This window comes from Podarcis melisellensis, assembly GCF_964234715.1.
Source record: "Podarcis melisellensis genome assembly, chromosome: 5".
In the NCBI taxonomy this organism is placed as follows: Eukaryota; Metazoa; Chordata; class Lepidosauria; order Squamata; family Lacertidae; genus Podarcis; species Podarcis melisellensis.
In genome coordinates, this window is record NC_138537.1 from 7,175,874 (window position 1) to 7,200,588 (window position 24,715).

The 24,715-nt window shown below is 45.5% G+C and overlaps 2 protein-coding genes across 10 annotated transcripts in view; one reads left to right on the forward strand and one right to left on the reverse strand.

Annotated features, from left to right (window-relative positions):
• Positions 1–740: 740 nt before the first annotated feature.
• On the reverse strand, positions 741–10,612 carry LOC309369874 (uncharacterized protein). 4 transcript variants are annotated; one of them, XM_081911291.1, is made up of 3 exons: positions 10,497–10,551; positions 7,576–7,609; positions 741–3,219 (listed from the first exon to the last, which is right to left on the reverse strand). In XM_081911291.1, exon 3 carries the CDS (start codon positions 3,182–3,184, stop codon positions 2,006–2,008), a length of 1,179 nt encoding a protein of 392 aa, XP_081767417.1. In that variant the 5' UTR covers positions 3,185–3,219; positions 7,576–7,609; positions 10,497–10,551; the 3' UTR covers positions 741–2,005. The 4 variants fall into 4 exon arrangements, with proteins under 4 accessions (XP_081767417.1, XP_081767416.1, XP_081767419.1 ...); XM_081911290.1 differs by lacking the exon at positions 7,576–7,609 and having other exon boundaries at positions 10,497–10,612; XM_081911293.1 differs by lacking the exons at positions 7,576–7,609; positions 10,497–10,551 and adding an exon at positions 10,421–10,468.
• A 125-nt stretch (positions 10,613–10,737) lies between these two features.
• The window catches only part of VWA5B2 (von Willebrand factor A domain containing 5B2), a 96,329-nt gene continuing 82,351 nt past the window's right edge, over positions 10,738–24,715 (forward strand). For 4 of the 6 annotated variants that reach the window (XM_081910728.1, XM_081910727.1, XM_081910732.1 and 1 more), the window contains exons 1-2: positions 10,738–11,341; positions 13,080–13,186. The gene's annotated coding sequence lies outside the window, so the exon portion shown is untranslated. Of the gene's footprint in view, positions 11,346–12,477; positions 12,587–13,079; positions 13,187–24,715 lie in introns of those variants that run through there. The other 2 variants (XM_081910730.1, XM_081910729.1) reach the window with 2 other exon arrangements.

Genomic DNA, 24,715 nt, shown 5'->3' on the forward strand with positions numbered 1-24,715 from the left:
TGACCTTGAAAAAGCCATGCTCATGTGATGTAAAAAGGACCTGCTGGATGAGAAAAGGGCAACCAAAATGATCAAAGGGCTGGAACAACTCCCCTATAAAGAAAGGTTGCGGCGTTTGGAACTGATAGTTTATAAAATTATACATCCCCCTAATGAGGCTGTTGGAGGATCCCTAGGGAAGCCAACATGCAGAAGATGAGCTCAACAGCATTCACCCACCAAAACAAAGTCTTCTTCAGCAAGACTTGTTCTATACCCTTGATAATTTTGATAAATTTGTCACTAATCATGCTTTCCCCCAATTTATCGGAACAGTCCTTAAACTAGCCTGTAGTTTTCTGCATTGCTTTTTAACAGAGCACTGCCTGCTTTATAGTCCTCTGCTATGGAAGCCAATCATATGTTTGCTATTGTAACACGTGAAGCACTTTAAACTAGCATTTGAAATACTGCAGGAAACTAGTGTTAAATGATTCTAAGGCAAGCTTTAACAAAATGGTTTTGAACACTTAAAAGGTTTTAACTTTGAGTATGCATTACACCCCACCTGGCTCTCTCATCTCATGCCAATTTTCCAGCCACCCCATTCCTCCTCCCATTAAGACCTCAAATCTGTTGCCCAACACTTAGGCACCATTTACAAGGCAGGCCTGCCAAATACCAAAAATACAATTTAGAATGACCTGCTAATTGTCCCAGCTTTGTTCTCCTTGTTCAAGTTTTGCATCTACCACAGAACATCCAAAGCAAATGCATTTATTTGGACATGTGTTACATTTTGCACAGCAGAAGCTATGATTATACAAAAAGCAAACAAATCTACAATTTATGAGACATCCAATATGGCCTATTACTGATGCTGAACAACCCAACCGGTTTTTGTTCTGAACAAAGTTGCAATTCACAAACTGAGATTTTATAAACAAAGCATTACACAATGAACATTTAGTCTTCATTGCTGGTTCTCTAGTGGAGAAGGCCTGGATGTGCTCTCAGTCAACATGACAACACACCCACCCAAAATAATATTTTTACATTTCATGAGAAAAATGGGTACCCCCATCTTCACCATTGGTGAGCATTGAATTTACTTTTTAAGGTCTGATGTTCACATTTGTTCAGAAACAGGTTCCATACAATTTGGTGGAACCTATTCCCAAATTAATAGGTGCATGAGCTAGATTTCTGCTCCATCTCCTGTATTCAAGTCCTCTGGCTCTTCAAATATCCAGGTGCCCTTCTCCCCAACACCACTCAGCTTATAACTGTGAATTTCAACACCACACAGGCTGATTTTTAGAAATGCAAAGCACATGTTCCAAGAAGTACTGTGAATGTCCCGTAAGAGATGTGGCTCTGTATTGTAAAAAGGAACAGGAAATCAAAAACCAAAATACCCCAAAACCCAAGCCACAAGTGCTCTGGTCTCAAAAACTGTATTCCAGGTTTTTCTGGTGGTTGGAAGGCAGCACAGAACATCCATGCCCAAGTTATATGGGAGCATGGAATCATTGAGGTAGTGGTGCAATTGCCACTTGCATGGAAAGAGCAGATGAGAAGCAAATTTGTGTGTTCCTCCTTCCACATCACCTGCTGCCATTTTATCCTGTTGTTTGGCCCAAACAAGCGAGCACAGGCAGGTGAGATAGCACGTCTGCCACCACCTTTCACAATAGGAGAAATGGCAAGGCTTGCTGTATGCAGCATACTTAATGCAGCTCGCAGAAAGGAATGCATATGACGACAGAAGATCTGCTGTTGTCCTGCAGAGCTGATGGGCTATATATCACAAGCGGAGTGTGATCGTCGGATGAAAACAGGGTGTGCAACTGGGGATGGGGGGTGAGTGGCAGGATGTGCTGTGTAACTATAACTATAAAGGATGCATTAAAGGCACAGAAGGAAACTTAACCATTTTGCACCACTGGGCATGAAACCTGAAAGGAGCATCAGTTACAAGGCACATATTTCATGGAGGGTAGGGTGTCAGCACTTCTCAGCACCTTCATTCTTCCTTAGCCCAGGCAGCAGCACTTTTCTTCTCCTCCTGGCAAGGGACTACAGCCTCCACATAGAACTTCTCCAATTTTGATGCAGTCGTCTCCCAGAAAACAGGGTCGAAATCTACAGGGGCAATCGCCGTTTCTTTGTTGGTGTGGACCACCAATTCTGCCTTTGGAAGGCCAGTGACGCCCATCTGGACTTGCAACTGCGTGTAATATTGGTGGTTCTTCTTCAGAGAGTAGGAGTCGCCCACCTTCTCCAGACAGAAGCTTTTGTCCTTGCAAGCTTCCGTCACCGTCCTATCTCTGTGTTTGTAGGGACACTTGACCTCCAGAATGCCCAGCTCTTTCCCGGTATCTGCGTCTTTGATAATCCCATCGGGGCTGGCAGCCAGCCATGGTTTCCTTTGGTCAACGAAGAGGCCGCAATCGTCCACCTTCACCGTTTTGTTAATCTTGCTGGACTTGAGGGCCTCGTACGCCTGCACTGCTTTCTTCTCGTTACGGACGCCCCAAGACATGGCCGGGGTCTGCACGCCGGAAGAAGATTCCACCACACGCCTCAGGTACGACTGAGGAATCTCGGAGCTCTTGCCATTCACAAACTTGCTGTTGGCTATCTGGGGAGCTATGGACGCTGTGATGCGGTTTGCACGCTGCTTGTACCATTCAGGGTTAGTGCGCTGGCCCCGGGTTCCTTTCTCTATTTCAGCAACCTTTTCGGCAGAGAGAGGGGAAGGGAAGTGGCTCACTTTACCTTGGGCTTTGCCCTGAGTTTTGCTAGCCGCCTGTGTCGGCGCTGGGCTGCAAGCAGCGGGACCTACAGAGGCTTCAGTAGCTGCAGCAGGGGACTTTCCTCCTCCTCTTGCTCCTACTGTGGGGGTCTTTGCTCTTGCTCCACGGCCACTCTTTGTGCCTCCTTGCTCACTGCCGGATGCCGATGTGGACCTTGCCTGGTAACTTTGCCCTGTTCCTCTCGGACTTGTGGCACTGGCTGGCTTTTCAGCCACCCCCTGTCGGCCACCATGACCCTTCGCAGCAGGAGCACTCTGAGTTCTGCTGCTGGCAGGTACCCTTCTGGATGAGGCAGAAGATTGTGGGGCTGCTGGGGCTGCTTTTGGCGCCGTGGCAGCAGGTTGAGGAGAGGGTACATTGCCAGATGTATTCCTGGGCTTGCCCATTGCTTGAGGGAGTCACGTTCTGTGAATCTGGGAGGCTGGGAAAAGAGAGAAGCGGAGAGGGAGATTAAAAAGCTTGCAAAAAGACACCTGACAGACAGCTTTGTGTCCATCAAGACAGCCTGGTACACTTCAGGTCAGTGTTAGAAACTGGGATAGAAAAGCTAGGAGCCAAATGGCTTCCAGTACCTGGGCTGTGGAAGCCAAAACAGAATGTCTAGTCGCCGCTTTGGGAGGGGGGTGTTGCTAACACTTTTTAATTAAGCATGAATTAATATGCAATTCACATTAAGTGTCACAATTTTAGAAGAAATTGTTAATATGTGTTTAATTTGGTGTTTAAATAAAAATATTGGTACCGTACGTCAGTTTTCAAAACAGGCCACTCTTTATTGTTAAACTCCTTAACATAGTGTGTATCCTTAACATATACTTTGAGTTTTAAAATCGCATGCATTTCAGTAATCCTTGAGTGTCAGCCAGGTGCAAAAAATGGCACCCATTTTTGAGATACTTGAAAATGGAGAAACTTTTAGGTGCAAAATGCGCCTGGCGCCCTGCTAATTTCAAACTCTGCTTCAGGTGTTTTGGAATATAACCCCAATCAGCTTCTGTCAACAGGGCCAATGGTAAACATGTCAGCAAACATGTGAATCTGAATGTTGAAAACTTTAAATGATACCTGGGGGAATAGTTTATGATCAATCTTTTAAGTCAGCTTCAATTAAACCAGTCAATCAATACAAAATGTATGGATTTGGAGCACTAAGATGCTTCTCTTTAACTTCCTGTTCAATAATAAACTTTATTACAAAAGTGTGAGGACAAATGTTTCCAAGTAGGAAAAAACTGTCTGAAAGGCTAACACATTTTTTGTAACAGATAGGTAGCCGTGTTGGTCTGCCATAGTCAAAACAAAAAAAATTCCTTCCAGTAGCACCTTGCTACTGGAAGGAATTTTTTTTGTTTTGACATTTTTTGTACCATGAGATTCACAGGATTGAGTCAATTTCTTATATTAACTTTTTCAGACTTAAGCACTAAGATTCTGCCCGGCAGGTTAGAAGACTACTCTGTGGTTTAGTCAGATTTCATGATGAAACCAAATTCTGGCACACAAGATCCTTCATTTATAGCCTTCAGAACAGCAACAATTAAATTGTTTACTCCTTCCATAGTCTGAATTCTATCATCTGTCAGGTAAGAAATGCCAGCACAAGCCTATGCCAACTTTAATCTTTAAGCCTAAAGAGAAAACCCCTAATTTGAGAATGGAATGCAGAATTCACTTGAGTTGTGAGCCAAGTTTCTCAACCATAATGAAGCCTTAAAAGTTTTATTTTGAAAAACTGACCTGTTCTCAGGCCTCTGGGTAAAAATCTGGCCTCTGAGAAGATATTCTTATCCCACTAATTGGAAATGAGCTCACAAGAACCAGCACCTGCATTATCTAAATGTCTGGTGTGTTCAAGGTCAGTGTGCCAACTAGGAAAAAATTGCTTTGTGTGAAACGGAAGGATCTTAGTATCTAGAAGCTTCCTGATTAAATAGCTGGGGTCACCCTTGTTGCTGTGCTGTTTAGGATTAAAGACATATTCATTTCCTTATCTTTTGCCTCACAACTTTTGTTCTGGACACCTGTCTGGTTCCCTGTTTTCCTCTGGGCTCAACGGCGGTGATGGTTTGTAGGCAAGTTTTTGTTTTGTCTTATAAATCCCAAATATATTTCTTAACTGTGGTTTACTTGTATTCCTAACTGGTATACATGTTCTCTTTTTAATGCTACTATTTAAATATATGTATATATATATCTACACCATCTATTTCTGTTGTTTCTTTGGCTAAAGCCTTGAGTACTGAATTGAGTTCCTAACTTCTTAAATCATTACCTACTGAACAATTGTGTGGGCTCAAGGGACAGAGAGTCTGATCTTTGAGCTCTTGTCCTTTGAATCCTAAGTAGCATCCAGTAAGGTTCTGGGAGTCTCCTGGCCCAGACTAGTTAAACTTAAGGAGTGGGACAGAATTATACCTTGCAGGGTTGGCTTTAGATTCTGGTTATTTGGCTACTGCTAAACACGAGTTAGTCCCCAAGTTTTTGGGTGCTGGTCCTTGACAACTTCTACTTAAACAGTTGGTTATCTGCTCTTCCACAGATCTTAGCTCTCATAATTTGTTCTGTTCTAGCTTGTGAATGCCTCTTGTGGTCTGAGACCCCAAGGACCCTATGAGAGCTAAGGAGGACTGATCCGGAATAATAATTGGAACAGAGTAGCTTTTTTAAGAATACAGCAGGGAGCTCTTTAGTCTGGCACAGGCCTCATTAATACACACATGCTCCAAAGCCTTTTCTCTCTCTTTCCCCCAGGGAAAGAAGATAAGCCAGAAGTTATGCATACAGCTGTACAAAGGTAACAAAATAAAAGTTAGCGTGTATTAATTTCAGCTGGAGAAAAAATTAGCCTGGGGAAGAAGGTGGCAACACAACTTTCATCAAACAACTTTCAGCAAACTGGGGGTTACACACACACACTAGACTGAGTAACACAATTTATCATAAATGCAAGTCAAAAGAAGCAGAGCAAAAATATTAGCAGTCCTGTCTTGAAAGATTTCCATTAAAAGCAAGGTATTTGCCTGATTGCTAGTCAACAAAGCCCCATTCTTAAAACAAAATGGTCTTTAGCCTTCTGAAAGACAAACTAGCCTGGGAGGCATCTTTAATCCCATTCCATAACAATGGTGCCATTACAAAGAAAGCCATGCTCTTCATAAATTCAGCTTCCACAAATGGTTCTCAGGGCAGGGTGCCTTCAGGTGACTTTATTATGTGGGGACACTTACAGGAGGGGCCAAAAATGAAATTCAGCACTTTCAATTGTTCACATACTGGTTTGAACAAATAGTGTTCCAATTGCAGTCTGTGAGCTTCTGAGTTAAACAGAACCTTTTCTCTGGGTGCATGTTCCAGAAAACTAGAAGGATTGGTTGTGAAGAAATAAGTTTCTGGTGAACAGATTTTTTTTGGGGGGGGGGGGGGCTGCGTAGGCTGTCATACAACAGCTGCTGAATAGGAGTTATTCTACAATATTGTTAAAGGTGAAGGAGGCCCTGTCCTTTCTTTGCATCTGGCTAAAGGTATTTCTTGCCCAAACAAAAGTTGGGCACTTGCTACAAATGAATCTTTGTACATTATCCGGTGAACAAGGCAATAAATCAATGAAACAAAATGAAGGCAGGTAGTTTGGGGACATTTGCAGAGCAATCCTTTTGCGTGTTTACTCAGAGGCAAATTCAACGGGGCTTACTCCCAAGTGCCCATTCCAGGGTGCTAAATAATAATAATAATAATAATAATAATTTTTATTTATACCCCGCCCTCCCCAGCCAAGGCCGGGCTCAGAGCGGCTTACAAGCAATAATAAAAACAAGATGAATGATTACAACTTAAAAACAAAAATAAAATACAACATTAAAATAATGGAACATTAAAATATTAAAATGTAGCCTCATTGCAGGAGGAGAAGGAAAAGAAAGGGGGGAAAAAGAGAGGGAGGGAATCAAATTGGCTCCAAGCCAAAGGCCAGGCGGAACAACTCTGTCTTACAGGCCCTGCGGAAAGAAATCAGATCCTGCAGGGCCCTGGTCTCATGAGGCAGAGCGTTCCACCAGGCCGGAGCCAGAGTTGAAAAGGCCCTGGCTCTGGTTGAAGCCAATCTAACTTCCTTAGGGCCCGGGACCACTAGGGTGTTGCTATTTATGGACCTTGAGGCTCTCCGTGGGGCATACCAGGAGAGGCGGTCTCGTAGGTACGAGGGTCCTAGGCCGTGATATACAGGCAATGTGAGGTTTCAAGTTACACAGTGTCTCCTCTCCCAACAAAACTAAAGCGGGGGGGGGGGGGAGAGAGAGAGAGAGAACACTCAGTATAAAATGCACCCTTATATTCTGTGCTCAACAAAACACAAACATTTCTCATGTGGTGGGAGGAGGGGAGCAGAGATGAGAGATAAAGGATTTTTTTCTTTTTGTTAGCAAAACTAGAGATTGATTTCGAAACCAGAGCTCCCTTGGAAGCCAAATCAAAGATTTGGTCACGCTGCTTTACCGCTTTCTCTAACAATCAACTTTCTTCATTCATATTCCACTCATATTGCCTAGACTCTGAGCAACCATGTAAAATAATTAATAGTTGCATCCAAATTTAGCCATAACCCCCCAAAAACTTGATGCACACGTTACTTTAAATATAGTTTTGGGAAGGTTTAATGTAGCAGCCCTTTTTATGCCGTAGACTCGCCTGTTAGCTGCAATCTTAAACCTACTTAATTGCAAGTAGACAACCCACCCCACCAGAAACCCAAACACACAGAACGTCAGATATCAGCACTTACTGCACCACAGGAGTACACAAGCAGCAAGCGGATCCTGAATGGAAAACAGCATGCATTCACGGAGCAGTAAGAAAAAACCCAAAGGGTGGGATCTGGGAAAAGGAAACTGAATTCGAAACTGCTCTCAGTTCCTGAATTATCACAGTGACTAAGCAAGCTGATGAGGCATGTCAGGGCACAACACTTTTGCTCTTTGTTCTGGCAGCATGCAAGCGAATGGACGCAAATCGCCATTTACACCTTTCTTAAAGTTTGCACACCTAGCACATCTAAAAGAGGAGGCACGCTGAAACGCAACATCTGATTAAAGGCAAAATCCCAGCAAAGAATAGCTCTGAGGACAATTATTAGTAAATGGAAGGAAGGGAAAAGATTTAGAAGTTTGAGGCAAGAGCAGCTTTGCTGGAGCAGACAGCCTTCTCTATCCAGTTCAGTAATCTGTTTACCACACTGGCCAATCAGATGCCCTCTGAGAAGACAGAAAGGCAAAAGCATTAGGGGGCATACTACCCCTGTACATGGAGGCTCTATTTAGTCATCATCTTCTTCTTCCACGATCACAATAGCAGTAAAGAAACTTATCCTCCATCAGTTTGTCTAATCTTCCCACCCACCTTTCTAAGCTGGCCATCATCCCATCCTGAGGAAGTGAGTTCCACTGGAGCATTAGGCTGTATGAGAAACCTTGGTTGGTTTTTCTGAATCAGATGGTAATGTTATAAGAATTTTAAGGTCTTAGATATATAATAAATGTACCAAGCAAACACGTACATAAATATATAAACCACATGTCTGAAGCAGCACAGGAAGGCAGTCCTGAAACCATTTTAACTCCCAAACTGACCATATGTTTCACTGCAAGGGGGGCAGAAATGGAAAAAAAACCTTCCCATTGTCTCAGGACTTAAGTAATTACCATTTCAAAGGAAGGGCCAGACTACCAGAAAAGGCAATCAGATAAGGCAACCTAGCAGACAGGAAAAACAACAACATTCAAATTTCTGTTGTAGACCGCCTTTTCTGTGATGTAGGTATGATGTTTGTGAGGGGTGGTCTTGGGTTACACCCTTTCTGGAGCTCCATGGCAGGAAATTTCAAAATGGATACAATAAGGCCTTGCACACCATTGTTCAAGGTCCTCCTCCTGTTGCAACAGTTTAATAAAGATCAGGCTGCTTTGAGAAGCTGCTTTGCTTCTCAATATTCTCTGGTTGGCCTCTGTTCTTTTTTCCTACCAATAGGGAACCCAAGTAAGGACTCTATATGGGCTCTTGGATCCCCATAAGGGAAAAAGGGCAAATTTTGTTTACAACACTAATAAACTTGAGGGAGACTCTTAGGTTTTCTTTTTTAAAAAAACAACCACAAGCCCGCCCCCTTCTGTCCACCATAATTAATTTTATAATTAATTTTATAAAACACTATTATATCACCAACCATACTCAACTCTTCATTTTTCTTACCAAAATAAGTAACAAGCATTTCCTGCAGGACACACAGACCAGCCCTGATATTTGGCTGCTATTTTCTGCAACTTCCCCAGCTTAAAATATCCTTTAAGAAAGGAAGGGTGCCAAACTATACACAATACTACAAATGCAGTCATTCTTTAAATTTATTTTATTAGACAATTACTACATGTGACCAAAGCACACAGCTGAAACTCTTTTAGCTGAGTCACTCCCCACAACCTTATTAAGCTCCAAAATTCCAGAAAATTGCAGGTAAAGTAATCCAACTTTTTTATTAGCTAAAACAAGGATTCCCAAACTGCAGAGTACTAGTGGTCTGCAAGCCTCAATAGTCATATTGATTTTAACTGCATTTTTATCACTTCTTTTCCAATATTCATACTGTATTTTATTGTATTGATTTGAATTCGGCGGAATGCAAATTGAAATAGAATTAAAACACATTAAAAGAAATAAAAGCAGTAATAAGAATACAATTAAAAAATCAAGCTGCATCTGGCACAGAACATTACAAATGCCCACAACTAGCAAAAAAAAAAAAGCCATTTAAGCGATGTGCCATGGCTACCAGCAATTTTCAAGTCGTTTGTTGCAGAAGTTTGGGAGCCACTGAGTGAAAGCACTTGTGGCCCGTTTTTGGGTCAAATCTCTCCGAAACCAGCTCAAGTTGTTTAGGGAAGTTTTAAATGTTTGATGTTTTGTCATGTTTTTAATATTCTGTTGGGAGCCGCCCAGAGTTGCTGGGCAAAACCAGCAAGATGCACGGGATATAAATAATCAATTATTATTATTATTATTATTATTATTATTAGCTTCACATGCATAGCAAGGACATTATACTACTAAGAGATTTACATACAATGCAATGCTTTGAAATGATCCGAGATTCAAATGACCTTTCTTTCACTCATCATCCTGTGAGCCAGTCTGCAGTACCCCTTCAGCAGAGATGTTTGTTCGTGTAGCCAAAACCCTTATAAAGAAAATTAACAAAAATAAAATACACACTTAATTTCTCTGTCAAGCAAAAAAAAAAAAATGATCCGCTGAAGAACTCAACTTGCTCATCCCCACACGTTTCTCCTTGAAGGCAAAACAGACCACCTTTTCAGAAAAGAGGCGTGTGTGCACGTGTTTCTTTGCAACGAAAACTCCCACATATGCATTTATACGTCTTTGCAGCGAGAACTCCCACCTTCTGAAAATCATATATGTGTGTGTGTGTGTTTTGCAATAGGAACCCCCATCTTTTCAACACACACATTGTTATTTTTTTGCAACAAGAATTCCCACCTTTCCAGAAAATTATATATATTCTTTGCAACAGTAACGCCCACCTTTTAAGATACCACATATACTGTATATATACCTACAACCAAAACTCCTTCCTGGAGGCGAAATCAAAAAGCGCGCGCTCTTCCACCACGTGCGCAATAATCTTTTACCTACCCGGGGCGCGCTTCCAGTCTCCGATGAGCCTCGTTTCCGGCAGCAACCCGAGACTGATAAGCCTCCGGCTGTCGCTCCCAGAACCCGCGCCGGAGATGAGGAACGCCCGCGAAGGCCCCGCCTCCGCTTCCGCGAGGGCCCCGCCCACAGGAGGAGGAGGGCGGGGCGGGAACCTACAGATTCGCAAAAAGGAACGGGTCGGGGCCGCCTCTGGTTTCGTGCGTGCGCGCGCGCCGCCAGCCTGGGAACGTTCGAGGCGCGTTTGGGCGGGAATTCGGGAGCAACGGGCGCGATTTGGCGGTTATTTCCCCTCAGGAAGCGGTCAGAGGCGCGGTGGTTCATGGCCAGCGGCTTGTGGTTCATTCTCCTCTCACGTTTCGAAATAGGGCAGCGACGACAGAAGGAATCCCAATGGAAAGGGGCCTTAAAGGCACAAAAATTTGAAATATGCCGCTATTTTTATCATTTGTCGTATTCGTTTCACACACAAAAATTATACACGACCCTCAAAGAGGTTTACGAGAGATAAAACAGGAAAATCAAGAAAAAATTCGCAGCCACACTTTTAAATACGTTAAATTACTCAGGTTAAAATTTAGAGATGTTTCTCACTTTTTTTATTTTTAAAAAAGCAAGTTATGCCTGTGCGCCTCTTTGGGAGGAGGGCATTGCCCTGAAAGAAGGCAAAGAAATATTTGAAATAAAAAATTCTGAGGAACGTGGGACAGTTGGGTCTCCACTACTAACTGTGGAAACACAAGCACAGTTTGCCCAGCAAAGGGCATTCGCATTCCACTAGGGGTGAGCTGCTTCCCACGGGTTAGATCCCTGGAAGAGAAGGAGAGGTATGTTTCACAAGAACTGGGCCATCCTAAATGTATTCATCTGTAAGCTCTAGGAATGTATGCGGTGATAACTGAAGGGCACGTGCCTTGTTTTAATTCTCAGTTTATGGGTTATGATTTGTATGTGAGAAATGCCTTAAGTCAGAAGTCAAGCAAAAGGAAGTGGGAAGCTCAATGTGCCACACGTGCTGCAATGCATTTCAAATGTGCCTGGTTCTGTGTACAGTGGTACCTTGGGTTAAGAACTTAATTGGTTCTGGAGGTCCGTTCTTAACCTGAAACTGTTCTTAATCTGAAGCACCACTTTATTAGCTAATGGGGCCTCCTGCTGCCGCCGTGCCACCGCCAAACAATTTCTGTTCTCATCCTGAAGTAAAGTTCTTAACCCGAGGTACTATTTCTGGGTTAGAGTCTGCAACCCGAGGTACCACTACACGTACTTGATTATATGCATGCAATTCAAATATGTGCTGGATTATAAATATTAAACCCAACTACTTTTGCTGTAAATGCACATTAGATTGCACAATTGGAAATTAAAGGTGGTACTGTATTCAGCTAACTTTTGCTCAGAGTCCTAGATTCAGATAATGAGTCTCACTGGGAAACTCCCCATTCCACCCCAAACCGGCTGTGGGGTGGTGGTGGTTGGGAGAACTCCTAAAACAGCACACAGGGGTAGGATACGGGGGGGGGGTTCTGTCTGGCAAGTCAAAATGCTTGCACTGATGAAACAATTGCCCTAGCACTATATTCCTTCCAATGTATACCCATTGAAATCAACATGACTTAGGTCCAGTTACAGATAGGTAGCCGTGTTGGTCTGCCATAGTCAAAACAAAAAAAATTCCTTCCAGTAGCACCTTAAAGACCAACTAAGTAAGTTAGTTCTTGGTATGAGCTTTCGTGTGCATGCACACTTCTTCAGATACCTGGTATGACTTAGGTCCATTTGTTTTAGTGGGTCTACTCTGAGTAAAACTTAGCTGAATACCACCCAAACAGTGCCAGCCAGGGTTACCTGCCTTTTCCCAGTTGCCACTCACAGGCTGCTGTCTTGTTTAAGCTTACTTGGGAGTAGGCCTCCATTTAACCCAATACAGTACTGTAGTATCTACTATTGAATAAAAATGCATAGATTGCTCTAAAAATGCCTTGTGCAGAAGATGTATTTTTCTTGAATTACTGAAGCTAATCTGGCACAGCTAAGGCTTCAGAAAGAAACATGGTCGCTAGAACATGCAGGTGAGTGACAGCACTATCCCAAGCACAGGATGCTATCCTACACTGAATCTGACCCTTGGTCCATCTAGCTCAGGACTGTATGCACTGACTGGCAACAGCTCTCCAGGGGTTTAGACATGGGCATAGCCAGGTTTTTTGTTGTGGGGAGGCAGAACTTCAGTTTGCTATGTATATTTTTTTAAATTGATGGAGGGGCAGCTGCTGCTCCTCCCTGCGCTCCCCTTGGCTACGCCCATGGTTTTAGTTGAACCTGAGAACCTGCATGCAAAGAAAAAAGTCCCATATAAAAGAAGCCATATTTAGGCTTCCTAAATGTTGGATGTCTCACATCAAACCTTTACAGCTTCCCTGTTGATGCTATTTCCTTCAAACTGGTTTTTATGGTTAATTTTTTTTGGTAAGCCACCTTGCAGGAGTTGGTAGTAGAAAGGTAAGATGTAATATATTATTGACATGTCTCATATTCAGTTCTACTGGCTGTTTATGTCTGCAGGGAAGAGTCATCACTCAGTAATAAAACACTTGCTGTGAGAAACTATGGAGAGTGGCTGGCAGTTGGAGCACCCTAGACTACACTAGGTGGATCAGTGACTTGACTCGGTAAGTGTATAAATTTATAAATCAAATCAGGTCTCTTCTGCTCACCTCAAGTTATGATTACAACTGGAACGTATGTTTTCTGAGCGTTGAAAGAATGGTATAGCCAGAGACATAATATGCACCTTTGTTATCCATGAAAATCTTTTAATAAAAACAAATTTAAAAAACAAAACAAAATATCATCACAAAAAAGTGCAAAATATCCTACTTCATTCATTCTCAATGTTAGATAGATAGATAATTTATTACGGTCAGAGACCAGCTTATAAAACACACTTGGGGGTACAGTCACAGAAGGAAAACAAACAATTAAAACATTGTACAACAATAAATTTAAAAACAATGTACAACAATAAACTACTGCAGGGAGCTGACGCAGAGTCACCCATAGAACAGAGTTTGGGGGTTTTATTAACGAACTAGTTCGAGTTGGGATATGGTCTGCGCCTACAGATCTGTACACAGAATCTAGCGACCATCCAGGTCATCTTCTGATCTTTGCCTAACAGGAAAAGGTCAAATTTTTGCTTTTCCAGGAGGTCAGCGAGCCTCACCAGTAGGGGATCAATGGTCTTACTATATGCCTCTTCATAAAAGGGACATTTAAAGAACAAGTGCTCCAGGCTTCCTATCTCCCCCAATGAACAGGTGCAAAGTCTCTGAGCGTATGGGACTTTTTTAAAGGCTCCTTCCAGGACCAGCGAGGGCAGGGCCGAGCTTCTGGCGAGTGTAAAGGCCCTTCTTGCATTTTTAGATACGAGAAAGAAGAGATATGCTGCCGGTGCAGCTTTATCTCTCTCTGTTTCTCCAATTTTATAGTCGGGGCACCTTGAGCAGTCCCATTGTCTCTCGGTGTCTATGATTCTTTTCCTGATCATAGCTTTTGCCTGGCCCAACCCCGGGCTTAGAAAGTGAAATATACTCAGAGTCGCAAAGTGATTTCATGCTCTTTATTCAGCTCATAGTGATGAGGAGGAATGAATCCAAGTCCCCTCAAAGTATCTGCTTTATATACATTATTTACACAATGGGATGCACATGATTGGCTAATTCCGGAATTCTACTGTAAGCCAATCAGGTTGTGGATTCACTTCTATCTGGAGCATGATTGGGTGGTTCCTGCTAACCAATCATACTGCTGCATTGTTCTGGGACCAATCAGACTGCTGTATTCTGAATCATATTGTTCTAGGACCAATCAGACTGCTGCCTTTTGGAGCCTATTGTTCTAGGACCAATCAGACTGCTGCAGTTTGGATCCTATTCAACTCAGTACATAACACCCCTCCCCTCTAAGTTCCAGTCCTGCCCGGGAGGTCGCATTCATAGTCCTCAAGGTACGCCGGCGGCCTACGTGTTCGTTGCGGCCTGGGGTGTTCCCTGGTCCGGGGTTCAGGTTCTGGCTCGTGTTCCAAGGATGCTGGCTGTGATGGGGCTATTTGGTCTGGCGCAACCGGCTCGCTCAGTCGTGGTTCTGGTTCCGGTGTCCTTTCGGCCTCACGGGTCCTCTCTGTGTTTACTGATTCTGCCTCTCCTGCTTGCCCCTGCTGCTCTATGGGCCTCACTGCCCCACTGTTCCCTTGGGACTCCTCTGACCTGTCCTCCTCCTCCTGGTTTTCTCCCGGGAATCGTCGCCGTATCTGGTCGCAGTGGCGGCGCCAGCATTGCCCCCCATCTGTTAGCACCTCGTACGACACGGGGCCAGTGACCCTGGTGACTGTGGCGGGTACCCATGCAGGGCCTGCCCCAAAATTCTTTGCGTACACTGGGTCCTGGGCCTCGAAGGTCCGGGGGTTCCTGCCTTCCCCCACCCCTACCTCATCCTGAGCTCTATCGGGGTGAAGGCGGTCCAATCTGATTGCAAGGCGCCGACCCATTATTAGTTCAGCGGGGCTCCGGCCCGTCGTTGAGCTGGGGGTGCTGTGCTGTGCTAGAAGGAATGTGGCAATGCGGTACTCCCAATCCCCTTGCGTCATGCGGCGAAGGGTGTCCTTGGTGGTCCGCACCATGCGTTCTGCTTGGCCATTGGTGGCCGGGTGGAATGGCGCCGAACGGATGTGGCGGATGGCATTCTGCACTGTGAAGGTTTGAAATTCTCCTGACATAAATGCAGTCCCGTTGTCTGAGACGAGAGTGTCAGGGAGCCTGTGGGTTGCAAACAGCCTGCGTAGTACCCGGATGGCTGCGGACGTAGAAGTGGACGGTACCAGTGCGACTTCCAGCCATTTGGTGTAGGAGTCCACCACTATGAAGAATGTTTTCCCCTGAAAGGGGCCAGCAAAGTCCACATGCAGGCATGACCATGGTGCTCGGGCGGAGTCCCATGACTGGACTGGGGCCCTTGGGGGATCTGGGCGGGATTCTTGGCAGGCCTGGCAGTGTTTGACCCAGGCCCCTATCTCTCCGTCGATCCCCGGCCACCACACGTAACTTCTGGCAAGGGCCTTCATTCTTACTACCCCTGGGTGTGTCTCGTGTAGGGCTGTGTGGACTCTTTTGCAGAGGGGCTGGGGAACAACGACCCCGCTTCCCCCTAACAGGCACCCCTTGTGGGCTGACAGTTCATGTTTGCGGGTTGTGTAGCCGGCGAATTCTGGCCCGGGGCTGCTGCTGGGCCATCCCCTCCACACCCAGTCCAGGACCCGGGAGATGACCCTATCTTTTTTGGAATGGTGTGCAACTTCTTGTGCCTGAATGGGGCGGTCGGGAAGCAGCTCCAGGCTCATAACCTCTTGTGCAGGTGCTGGGTCAGGGCCTGTTTCCGGTAGTGGTAGCCTGCTGAGGGCGTCTGCATGTCCCATCGCCTTTCCAGGGCGGTGAATCAGTGCATACTGGTAGCTGGCAAGGAAAATTGACCACCTGAGGACGCGAGGAGACAGCACTTGGGGGGTCTGCTTTTCGGGGGCAAACAAGCCAAGCAACGGCTTATGGTCAGTCACCACGGTGAAGGGCCGCCCGTACAAGAAATCATGGAATTTTTTTACTCCCTTCACGATTGCCAGACCCTCCTTGTCGATTTGCGAGTAGTTCCGCTCGGTTTCGTTGAGTGTCTGGGAAAAGTATGCTACCGGTACCTCTCTTCCATCCGGGAGTTGGTGTCCCAGGACAGCGCCGATCCCATAGGGCGAGGCGTCGCATGGTAGCACTATCGGCAGCCTCTCGTCGAAGTGTGCCAAGACCGAGTTTGAGACAAGCAAGTCCTTGACTGCCTGGAATGCGGCCTCCTGGCGCTGGCCCCACACCCAAGGGGCCCGCTTGTCCAGGAGTCTGTGTAGGGGCTCCGCTACCGCCGCCTTGTGGGGAAGGAAGGAATGATAAAAGTTCAATAGTCCCAAGAAGGCCTGAAGTTCAGTCTTGTTCTTGGGCTCTGGGGCATCACAAATGGCCCGTACCTTGTCCCCAGTCGGGTGGACCCCTTCTGCGTCCACCATAAATCCCAGAAAGTCCACTTGAGGCACTCCTAGTAGACATTTTTCCCGCTTCACCTTGAGACCCGCCATCTGAAAACGGTGTAGAACGGTGCGGAGGCGGTCCTCAAACTCCTCTGGTGTGGGCCCGGCAATCAACACATCATCGAAGAAGGGGGTGACACCAGGAATCCCTTTAAGGAGAGAGTCCATTAGATTCTGGAATGTGCCTGGTGCCACGCTGACACCGAATTGCAGCCGCTTTACCCTGAACGCTCCTCTGTGCGTCACAATCGTCTGTGCCTCTGCTGTGGCCTCATCTACTGGCAGCTGTTGATATGCTTGGGCCAAGTCCAGCTTGCCAAAAATTTTCGACCCAGCCAGGGTGGCAAGGACATGGCTGACCACTGGCACTGGGTATGCATGGGCCGTGAGGGCCTTGTTTATGCTACATTTGTAGTCTGCGCAGATGCGGACCGAACCATTAGGCTTGACGGGTGTGACGATTGGGGTTTCCCAGGGGGCATTAGGCACCGGCTCCAGCACTCCTTGCTCCACGAGTCGGTCCAATTCCTCGTCTATACGGGGTTTCAGGGCGAACGGGACCCGGCGGGCCTTGAGCCTGACCGGTCGTACTGCGGGGTCAAGCTGTAGAGCAATGAGGGGTCCCGTATACTGTCCCAATTTCCCATCGAAAACCCCTGGAAACTCCTTGCATATGGCGTCCACGTCCACTTGTAAGCTCATGTGGTTCACCCCGGTGATGGCTAGCCCCAGTGGTCCAAACCATGCCAATCCCAGTAAGCTAATGTAGGGGCCCTTGACCACAAGCAAGTCCAGTTGCCGCGTCCGCCCTCGGTATTGCACCCTGAAGGTCCCCACCCCCATTGTGGGGACCTTACGTTTCTGGAAGTCCCGGAGGGTGAATGGGGCCGGCCTGAGTTTGGTACCCCCAGTAGGACACAGTTTCCTTAAGGTCCTTGCCGAGATTATGGATAGAGTTGAACCCGTGTCAAGCTCCATGCGGCATGGGGCCCCCTCTATCTGTACCTCTACATAAATTTTCTCTACGTTGGGGTGGGGCAACTGGTATACCTGGAAGTCCGTGAGCTCCGTCGAGTTGCCTTGGTGCGTTGGGCCCCGGGACCTGGGGCTCTTGGATTGGTCATCTGATGCCTGGCGTCGGGTGGGCCGAGCCCGGCACACCCGGGCGATGTGTCCCAATTTTCTGCACTGCCTGCACTCTGCGTTGCGGAAACGGCAGGTCCTCCTCTCGTGACTTTCTCCACAGCTTGCGCAGTTCCCTCCTTCTCATCGAGGCAGCTGTGGTATGTGGGCTGCTTGAGTGCGCTGCTGTACTCGGTGCACCTCCTCCCTGTTGGATCCTGAGTCGTCGGTGAGGTCTTCGTGGTGGACCCTCGGTTGGGACGGCTGGCTCGGCCATGCCTCTTGCGTCGACCTCTCGGCAGCTTCCGTTGCCAGGGCCTCCTCCAGAGCAACCTGGAACGTTAGGTTCTTCTTAGCATAGAGGCGTCGTTGCAGCTTCTCATCCTTCAGACCACCGACGAGGCGGTCACAAAGCATGTTCTCCAGCTCTGAGAAGTTGCAGAACCGGGCAGCTTGGCGGAGAGAGGTCACAAACCCAGTTATGGTTTCCCCAGGGGCTTGCCGCTTTGCGTAGAAGGCATTTCGACGAGCCACCACTGAGGGCTGTGGCGAAAAGTGCCCCTTCAGCTGTTCCATTATTGTTTTGTATGGAACAGTAGCGACGTCTTCAGGTGCAAGGAGAGCCCGGGCGATTTCAAACGTCTCCTCTCCGCAGACGCTGAAGAATATTGCCCTCTTCTTGGCGTCTTCTTCATTCGGTGACCCCTTTGGCTTCTAGGAGGAAGGTGAAACGGGAGGCATATGCTTCCCAGTCTCCAGATGCTGGGTTGAACGGCGAGAAGCTGCTGTTGGTTGCCATTCTGAGTTCCTTGTGTCCCGGAGCTGAAGCCTGGATACACGGTGCGAGGCAGCGGTGCGGCAGGTGGCGGTGCTGTGTGTGGCAGTGAGCTCAGCGGGATCCCACCTTCGTCGCCAGTGAAATATACTCAGAGTCGCAAAGTGATTTCATGCTCTTTATTCAGCTCATAGTGATGAGGAGGAATGAATCCAAGTCCCCTCAAAGTATCTGCTTTATATACATTATTTACACAATGGGATGCACATGATTGGCTAATTCCGGAATTCTACTGTAAGCCAATCAGGTTGTGGATTCACTTCTATCTGGAGCATGATTGGGTGGTTCCTGCTAACCAATCATACTGCTGCATTGTTCTGGGACCAATCAGACTGCTGTATTCTGAATCATATTGTTCTAGGACCAATCAGACTGCTGCCTTTTGGAGCCTATTCTAGGACCAATCAGACTGCTGCAGTTTGGATCCTATTCAACTCAGTACATAACAGAAAGGCTTGAAGGGCAAAACCCAGTTTCTGAAGGGTGTTCAGGACTGCTGTCTGCCAACCTGACTGGAACTGGTCACAGAGGATCAGTGGGGCTATTCCTTGGGGGAGCAGATTCAATGCCAGCCATTTGTGGATTGATGTTAGGCAGATATAAGCCTCCACTCTCATCATCCCCGTTTCTAGTCTGACCCATGAGTTTGAAACGCATCTGGGGACATGTAGGAGAGCTCTAAGGAGTTTGGATCGAACTCTCTCAAGAGGGGAGAAAGCAGAGGAAGGCGGCCCCAGAAAGGATCCATAAAGGAGCTGTGCCAATGTTTTGGCCTTGTATAATTTTAGAGCCGCGGGGACGAAAAAGCCCCCTTGTGCTCTGAAAAATTTAAGAATACAGTTTGCGGGTTTTTCCGCTGAGCTCCCGATGGAGTTTATGTGAAGTTTGTTGGTTCCTGAGGCCTGTACCACCATTCCTAGATACTTATGATTTGTGACTTGTTCTAATTTGTGGCCTTGGAGTTCCTAGCTTCTAAGCGTTGTTTTTTTCTCAATTTCTTTTTCACCCATGCCCAGTTTTAGCTAACATAAAAATCATTCCTCCTTCAAACCTGTCTACCCTAGTTAGATTACTAGATTTTTCAAATAGATTAAAATTTTGTGGCATGTGAGAATTCTACCACTGAACCACCAATGCTTTGACTTTTTAAAAACAAAAACTAATATTGTACATACTTTTTGGAAGCACACATGCCTCCTTAGTTCATCATGTGCAAACCTTTAATACACTGGATGTGGCGTTTGCCCGTTCATTTAGAAAATGTTTGAACAGGGGGGAGAGATAGGGTTAAAAATAGAGACCAATAGGAAAGCCGGAGGCGGAGCCTACCTGTGTATAAAAGGGCTTAGCCTGAGGTTTGAGGAGTTGTTGTTGGAGTTGTTGGTGGGTAGTTGGTTGTTTTTAGTGGGTTGGCTGACTGGGAAAGGCAGTTGGAGAAGCAGTTGGTAATAGAGAGACAGTTAGGGCAGTTGGTTCTTGAGTGAGAGGAGGTAGAAGAGCTAGAGAGAGGAAAATAAGACTAAGAAAGTAAAGAGTAATGACGTTTGGAATGCCAGAAAACTTTGTTTGTGTCTGAAATAAAATACTCTCTTCTTTATTAATTGAGAACCTGACTGAGGCTGAAGTGATTTTACTGGGGAGGACCTGGTTGGTGGCAGCAGATTAGTGGTGTACGGGTAAATAGTCCGTGAGACGACCGGGGGCTCTGTATGAACGCCACACTATTCTACTTGATAGGGGAGAATATGTCTTAAATGGACAAACCATGCCTTCCATATAACATACACATTTATGATTTAAACTATTAAAGGTCTGCTTAAAGACAAGCTACAATAGACACCTACGATTTGTGAATTGTTTCTATAGCAGCTGGATATTATAAGGATTATTATTTATGAATTGGTGCCTCAGTTTGTTTTTTCATGTTCTTTACCTTTTCATTTGTGGGTCGGTAGGTTTTGATTTTTTTTTTAAGCATGTGGCATGGGCAAGCTGTTCTGGGTGCCTTTTTGGCTGAAGACCAGGGTACAAATGCTCAAAATAATATTAAGCAAGCAGGACAATACAGACATAACTAAATTTGTAAAACAATCTAATTTGAAATTAGGTATTTGAAAGTGGAACCCCTAGCTGTATGTTGTACTGTATGTTGTTCAAAATTCTAGCTACCAATTCAGAATGACAGTTTATGTAATACTTCCATTCACTCTACTGATTGACTTCCTGCTTTTACCTGAATATTTGGGAAGCATTAATTGCTTACAGAACAGAATTGCTCATTCTGTTCTGTAAGGTTTTTCTGCCTTTCACCCCATACAGTATTCTTCTTCTTAAAGATTCCTGATCCAGCACCATCTTTGAGGGTTTCCAAAGCCTGCTAATACCTCATTTTTGTGTAGAATGAGCCATTATGGTTACACATTGAACTGTACTCTGAACACCTAAGATATACATATCTTTTGAAAATTTCAAGATACTGTAGTTTAGAAAAACCAAATAAAACTTAGCATACAAATCATACCAAAAAATAGAAGTTTATAACATAAAACTATTTATTATGAAAAGCAGAATTTCTAGAGAAGACACATAAAACTTGAAAAAAGCAAAGCACTCGTAGCAGAAGACGCTGGAGATAAAACTAAGCATGCAGCAACAAAGAGTGCAGGATGTCCTACGGTAAGAGAAAAGCAGGAGGAAGGCTAAACAACATTGTATGTAAGAAGTTGGGGCGAGGGAGAAGGGTTGCTCAAGGCGGTTTGCAAGCATTTAAAGTTACACCTCAGCTGAAATCTTTCAAGAGGCAGTAACTGCTGGACATGAAGTGCACCACAGGAGAGCTGCAAGTGGAATGCAACTGCAGGCTGTTCAGTTGAATTGTATTTAAAGATAGCCACGAATGGACAGGAATGCAGTATTTACAAGCCTCTGCCATGGCTTTATGACTCCCACATGCCCTCTTTCTTTATTTTATTAATCAGAGTCTTATATGTCAGTTCCAATACGGTTATATCGAGTGCGATAAGCGACTCTTGTGAGACCGGAAGCGGGCCGCGGACTGGAGAACCATGCAGTACATACAGAGATTAAAGAAGGAATACATTGTATACAGCAACACAAAATAACGCAAATAACTACTATAAGGATCACTAAAATCAATAAATGTCGAAGCCAACTTCCATCCGGAAGCCAAGAATATAAGAATTCTGATTCCAGGCTGCATGGTAGGCTTCCTTTCTAGTTTATTAGCCATGCACTGGTGTCACTCCTTTAGCACTGAGATTGGTCACTGTATTTTCCTGTAAGAGAACAAGAGCTATTAAAAGTGAATTTCAATGTATATTGACAGTTTGGATATATGCCCCATGATTCTTTCCTTTAATTTGAAAACAAATGGGGGCAGGCTCATGGAGGGTCAAGTGTACTGGAGGCCAAAAAGATTGATTAGGGGATATAATATTTGTAAATCGAAAGGATCCATTGACAGGCACACCATGAAGCATTATGCCTGAATGGCGGGCAAAAGGGGGCATGTGCATACACAGCCAGCATCTAGAAGCATGCAATAAACTGGTAAACATAATCATATCTTGTACAAAAATATTATCCCTCCATATCTTATGATAATTTTCTCCCCTAAAAGTCTTATTCAACAACGCTGTTCTTATAGTTCGAGAGTGGCTGAGCCATGGATGCTGCCAGCCAAAGTAGGATTCTGATGACAGTGGCTTGCCAGCTGATAAGGTGAAATATGGTGGTTTCAACTGGACTGGGTTGTCTGCTTCTCTTCCTTGTATAACGGTGCAGCAAAAGATGGCAAGGCAAATGGTTAGGAAGGCAAACACTGCCAGATGCAGCTCGTGTGCAGCACCTCTAGGTGGCGTATGTGGAAAGGTTTCAATGCTTCATCCACAAAATGTTGACAAAGTGTAGGGGAGATCCGCATGCCCTGAGGCAGGACAATCCACTGATATCGCTGGGTGGGCTGCAAATTGTTATATACTGGCAATGTAAAAGCAAACCGTTCCTGTCTGCTGGGGCCAGTGGGATGAAGATGGTTATGTGTGGCTGAAAGTCAATTGTTCAGAAATAAGCTGTTCAGAAACAAGCTGGTGCCGTTGCTGCGGATTTTTCTTTTGGTAGATGCTACCCATACTGAGGTATCGGTGATCCTGGTTTGCCACACTAGAAACATGTTGTATCGGTGGCTACAGGCTGGTTTTTATTTAACGCTGCTGCTAACAGTTCTGCTTTATCAGTGGCTGTACCAACAGACTGACAAATGCGAAGCATAGCTGCTGTGTCTGTGGTAGGATTGTGTATTATCGGTCGTAACGCAGCTTTAAAATCCTCATTGACATTTTCAAAGGCCAATTGTTTGATAATTATTTGTTTGGCTTTGGGATTTTCAATTTGGCGACTCACTGCTGTAAGCAGCCTGTCCATGAAGGAGGAATATGATTCTCTTGCCACTTGCCTGATCGACCCCCATCTAGACTGAACACTGGTGGTCTCTGGGATTTTTCTCATTGCTTGTTTAGCAGCAAGAGCGGTGTCCCTCAATAAGATTTGCAGCAGTGTGGCTTGCACTGAAGCCTGAGCGAAGGGACCACGCCCCATCATGGCGTCTAGGACGTCTGCGAGGGTAATATTTGGATTATTCCCTCTGATTTGTTGTAACAAAGCCGTGGCATAAACACGGCAGGCAGTTTCCCATTCGTGGGCAAACAATACACCTGCTGAAGGGGGTAAAACTGTACGTGCCAAAAGCTTGATGTCATCTGGAACCAAAAGCTGGGCTAATGTGGCTTCCAAAAGAGCCTGTGTAAATGGGGCTTGGAGTCCATTTGTCCTTACTGACAATTGCAGCTCTTTCAAGATTTTAAAGTCAAAAGGTTGGTGCTGGGCTTGAGTTCCTGCTGGAGCACCAGCAGGGCACACAATGACGGGAAATGCCACTGTATCCTGAATTAAGGAACAGGCAAGTACTGCACGTTGAAAAGGGGTTGCTGGTTCTGTCGATGAGAGAGTAGGATCATTGCCAGCCAGACCACGGTATTTTTGCAGTATTGGGTCCTCTGGTGAGGAACTGTAGTCCGGAGGCTTGGGGTCTGGGAGTGCTGGCAAGGCGAGTGCTGGAACAGGCAGCATCACAGCAGGCTGGACTAAAGAAGCCGGGGGTGATGTTGGCAATACAGCCATGGAGATATTTATTGGAGTTAAGGAGCCCATGGCGTAACAAACCTTGCACCATGCATTTAGGATCCGAACACCAATGCTGGGGTGTCCGTGAAAATGTGCTCCAATCTTACCCCAATGTTTTAATTCCCAAGTTCCATCTGCAGGAAACTAGGGGCAATGCTCATCGATGGCCAGAATGAGCTGTATCAAATCACCCTCAGGAACTTCCAATTTGTTGGAGGAGAGGAGAAATTTTAAGTCTTTTAAAAATTTCTGTTGGGGAATAGACAGAGAGCTGCCCATTTTTCTAAAATCAAGATAAAAGGGATTGACTCACCGGGGATCCGAAGATGATTCAGCGCTGTGTAACCCTTGCCGGACGTAGTGAGTCGATGAAGCCGTTGAGTGAATCGAAGAACCTCACACGGTTTTCTTTTAAAATCCTCTTAGTCTGCTTCAGACTGTCTTCTTTTAGTTAGCCTCTTTTTTTAAGTTAGCCGCTTCTTTTAAGTTAGCCTCAGAAAGGGCACCACTTGACGGAAATCCAGCCGTCATGAGATGGTGATTAACATAGAAAAATGACAAAGAAAGCCAGCTATATTTTCATGATGGTAAGAGCAGATCCTCTCTCTGCTCTCCCCCAATTTATTCTCCTTTATTTCTCACCAGAGGCATGGCAGTTTGCCAATGTCTCACGTTACCTCATCCGGCCAAGGCTTTTATTACACACATTGCCATATAAGGTCATTACATTCCAATACATTGTAAAGCTCAGAGTGCTGGTCACGAGGTCAGGAGGTACCCTGCAGTATTTACAAGCCTCTGCCATGGCTTTATGACTCCGACACCGGCCAGAGGCCCCGCTTTCAACTCTGCCCCTCCACTTCCCGCCCATTTCATGCCAGGCGCTGCTGCCTGCTCTTTCCATCACCGCTGGAGAGC

Excerpts from the sequence above, each read along its gene's own strand:
- LOC309369874 (XM_081911290.1), bottom strand. The coding sequence starts at position 3,184 with ATGGGCAAGCCCAGGAATACATCTGGCAATGTACCCTCTCCTCAACCT.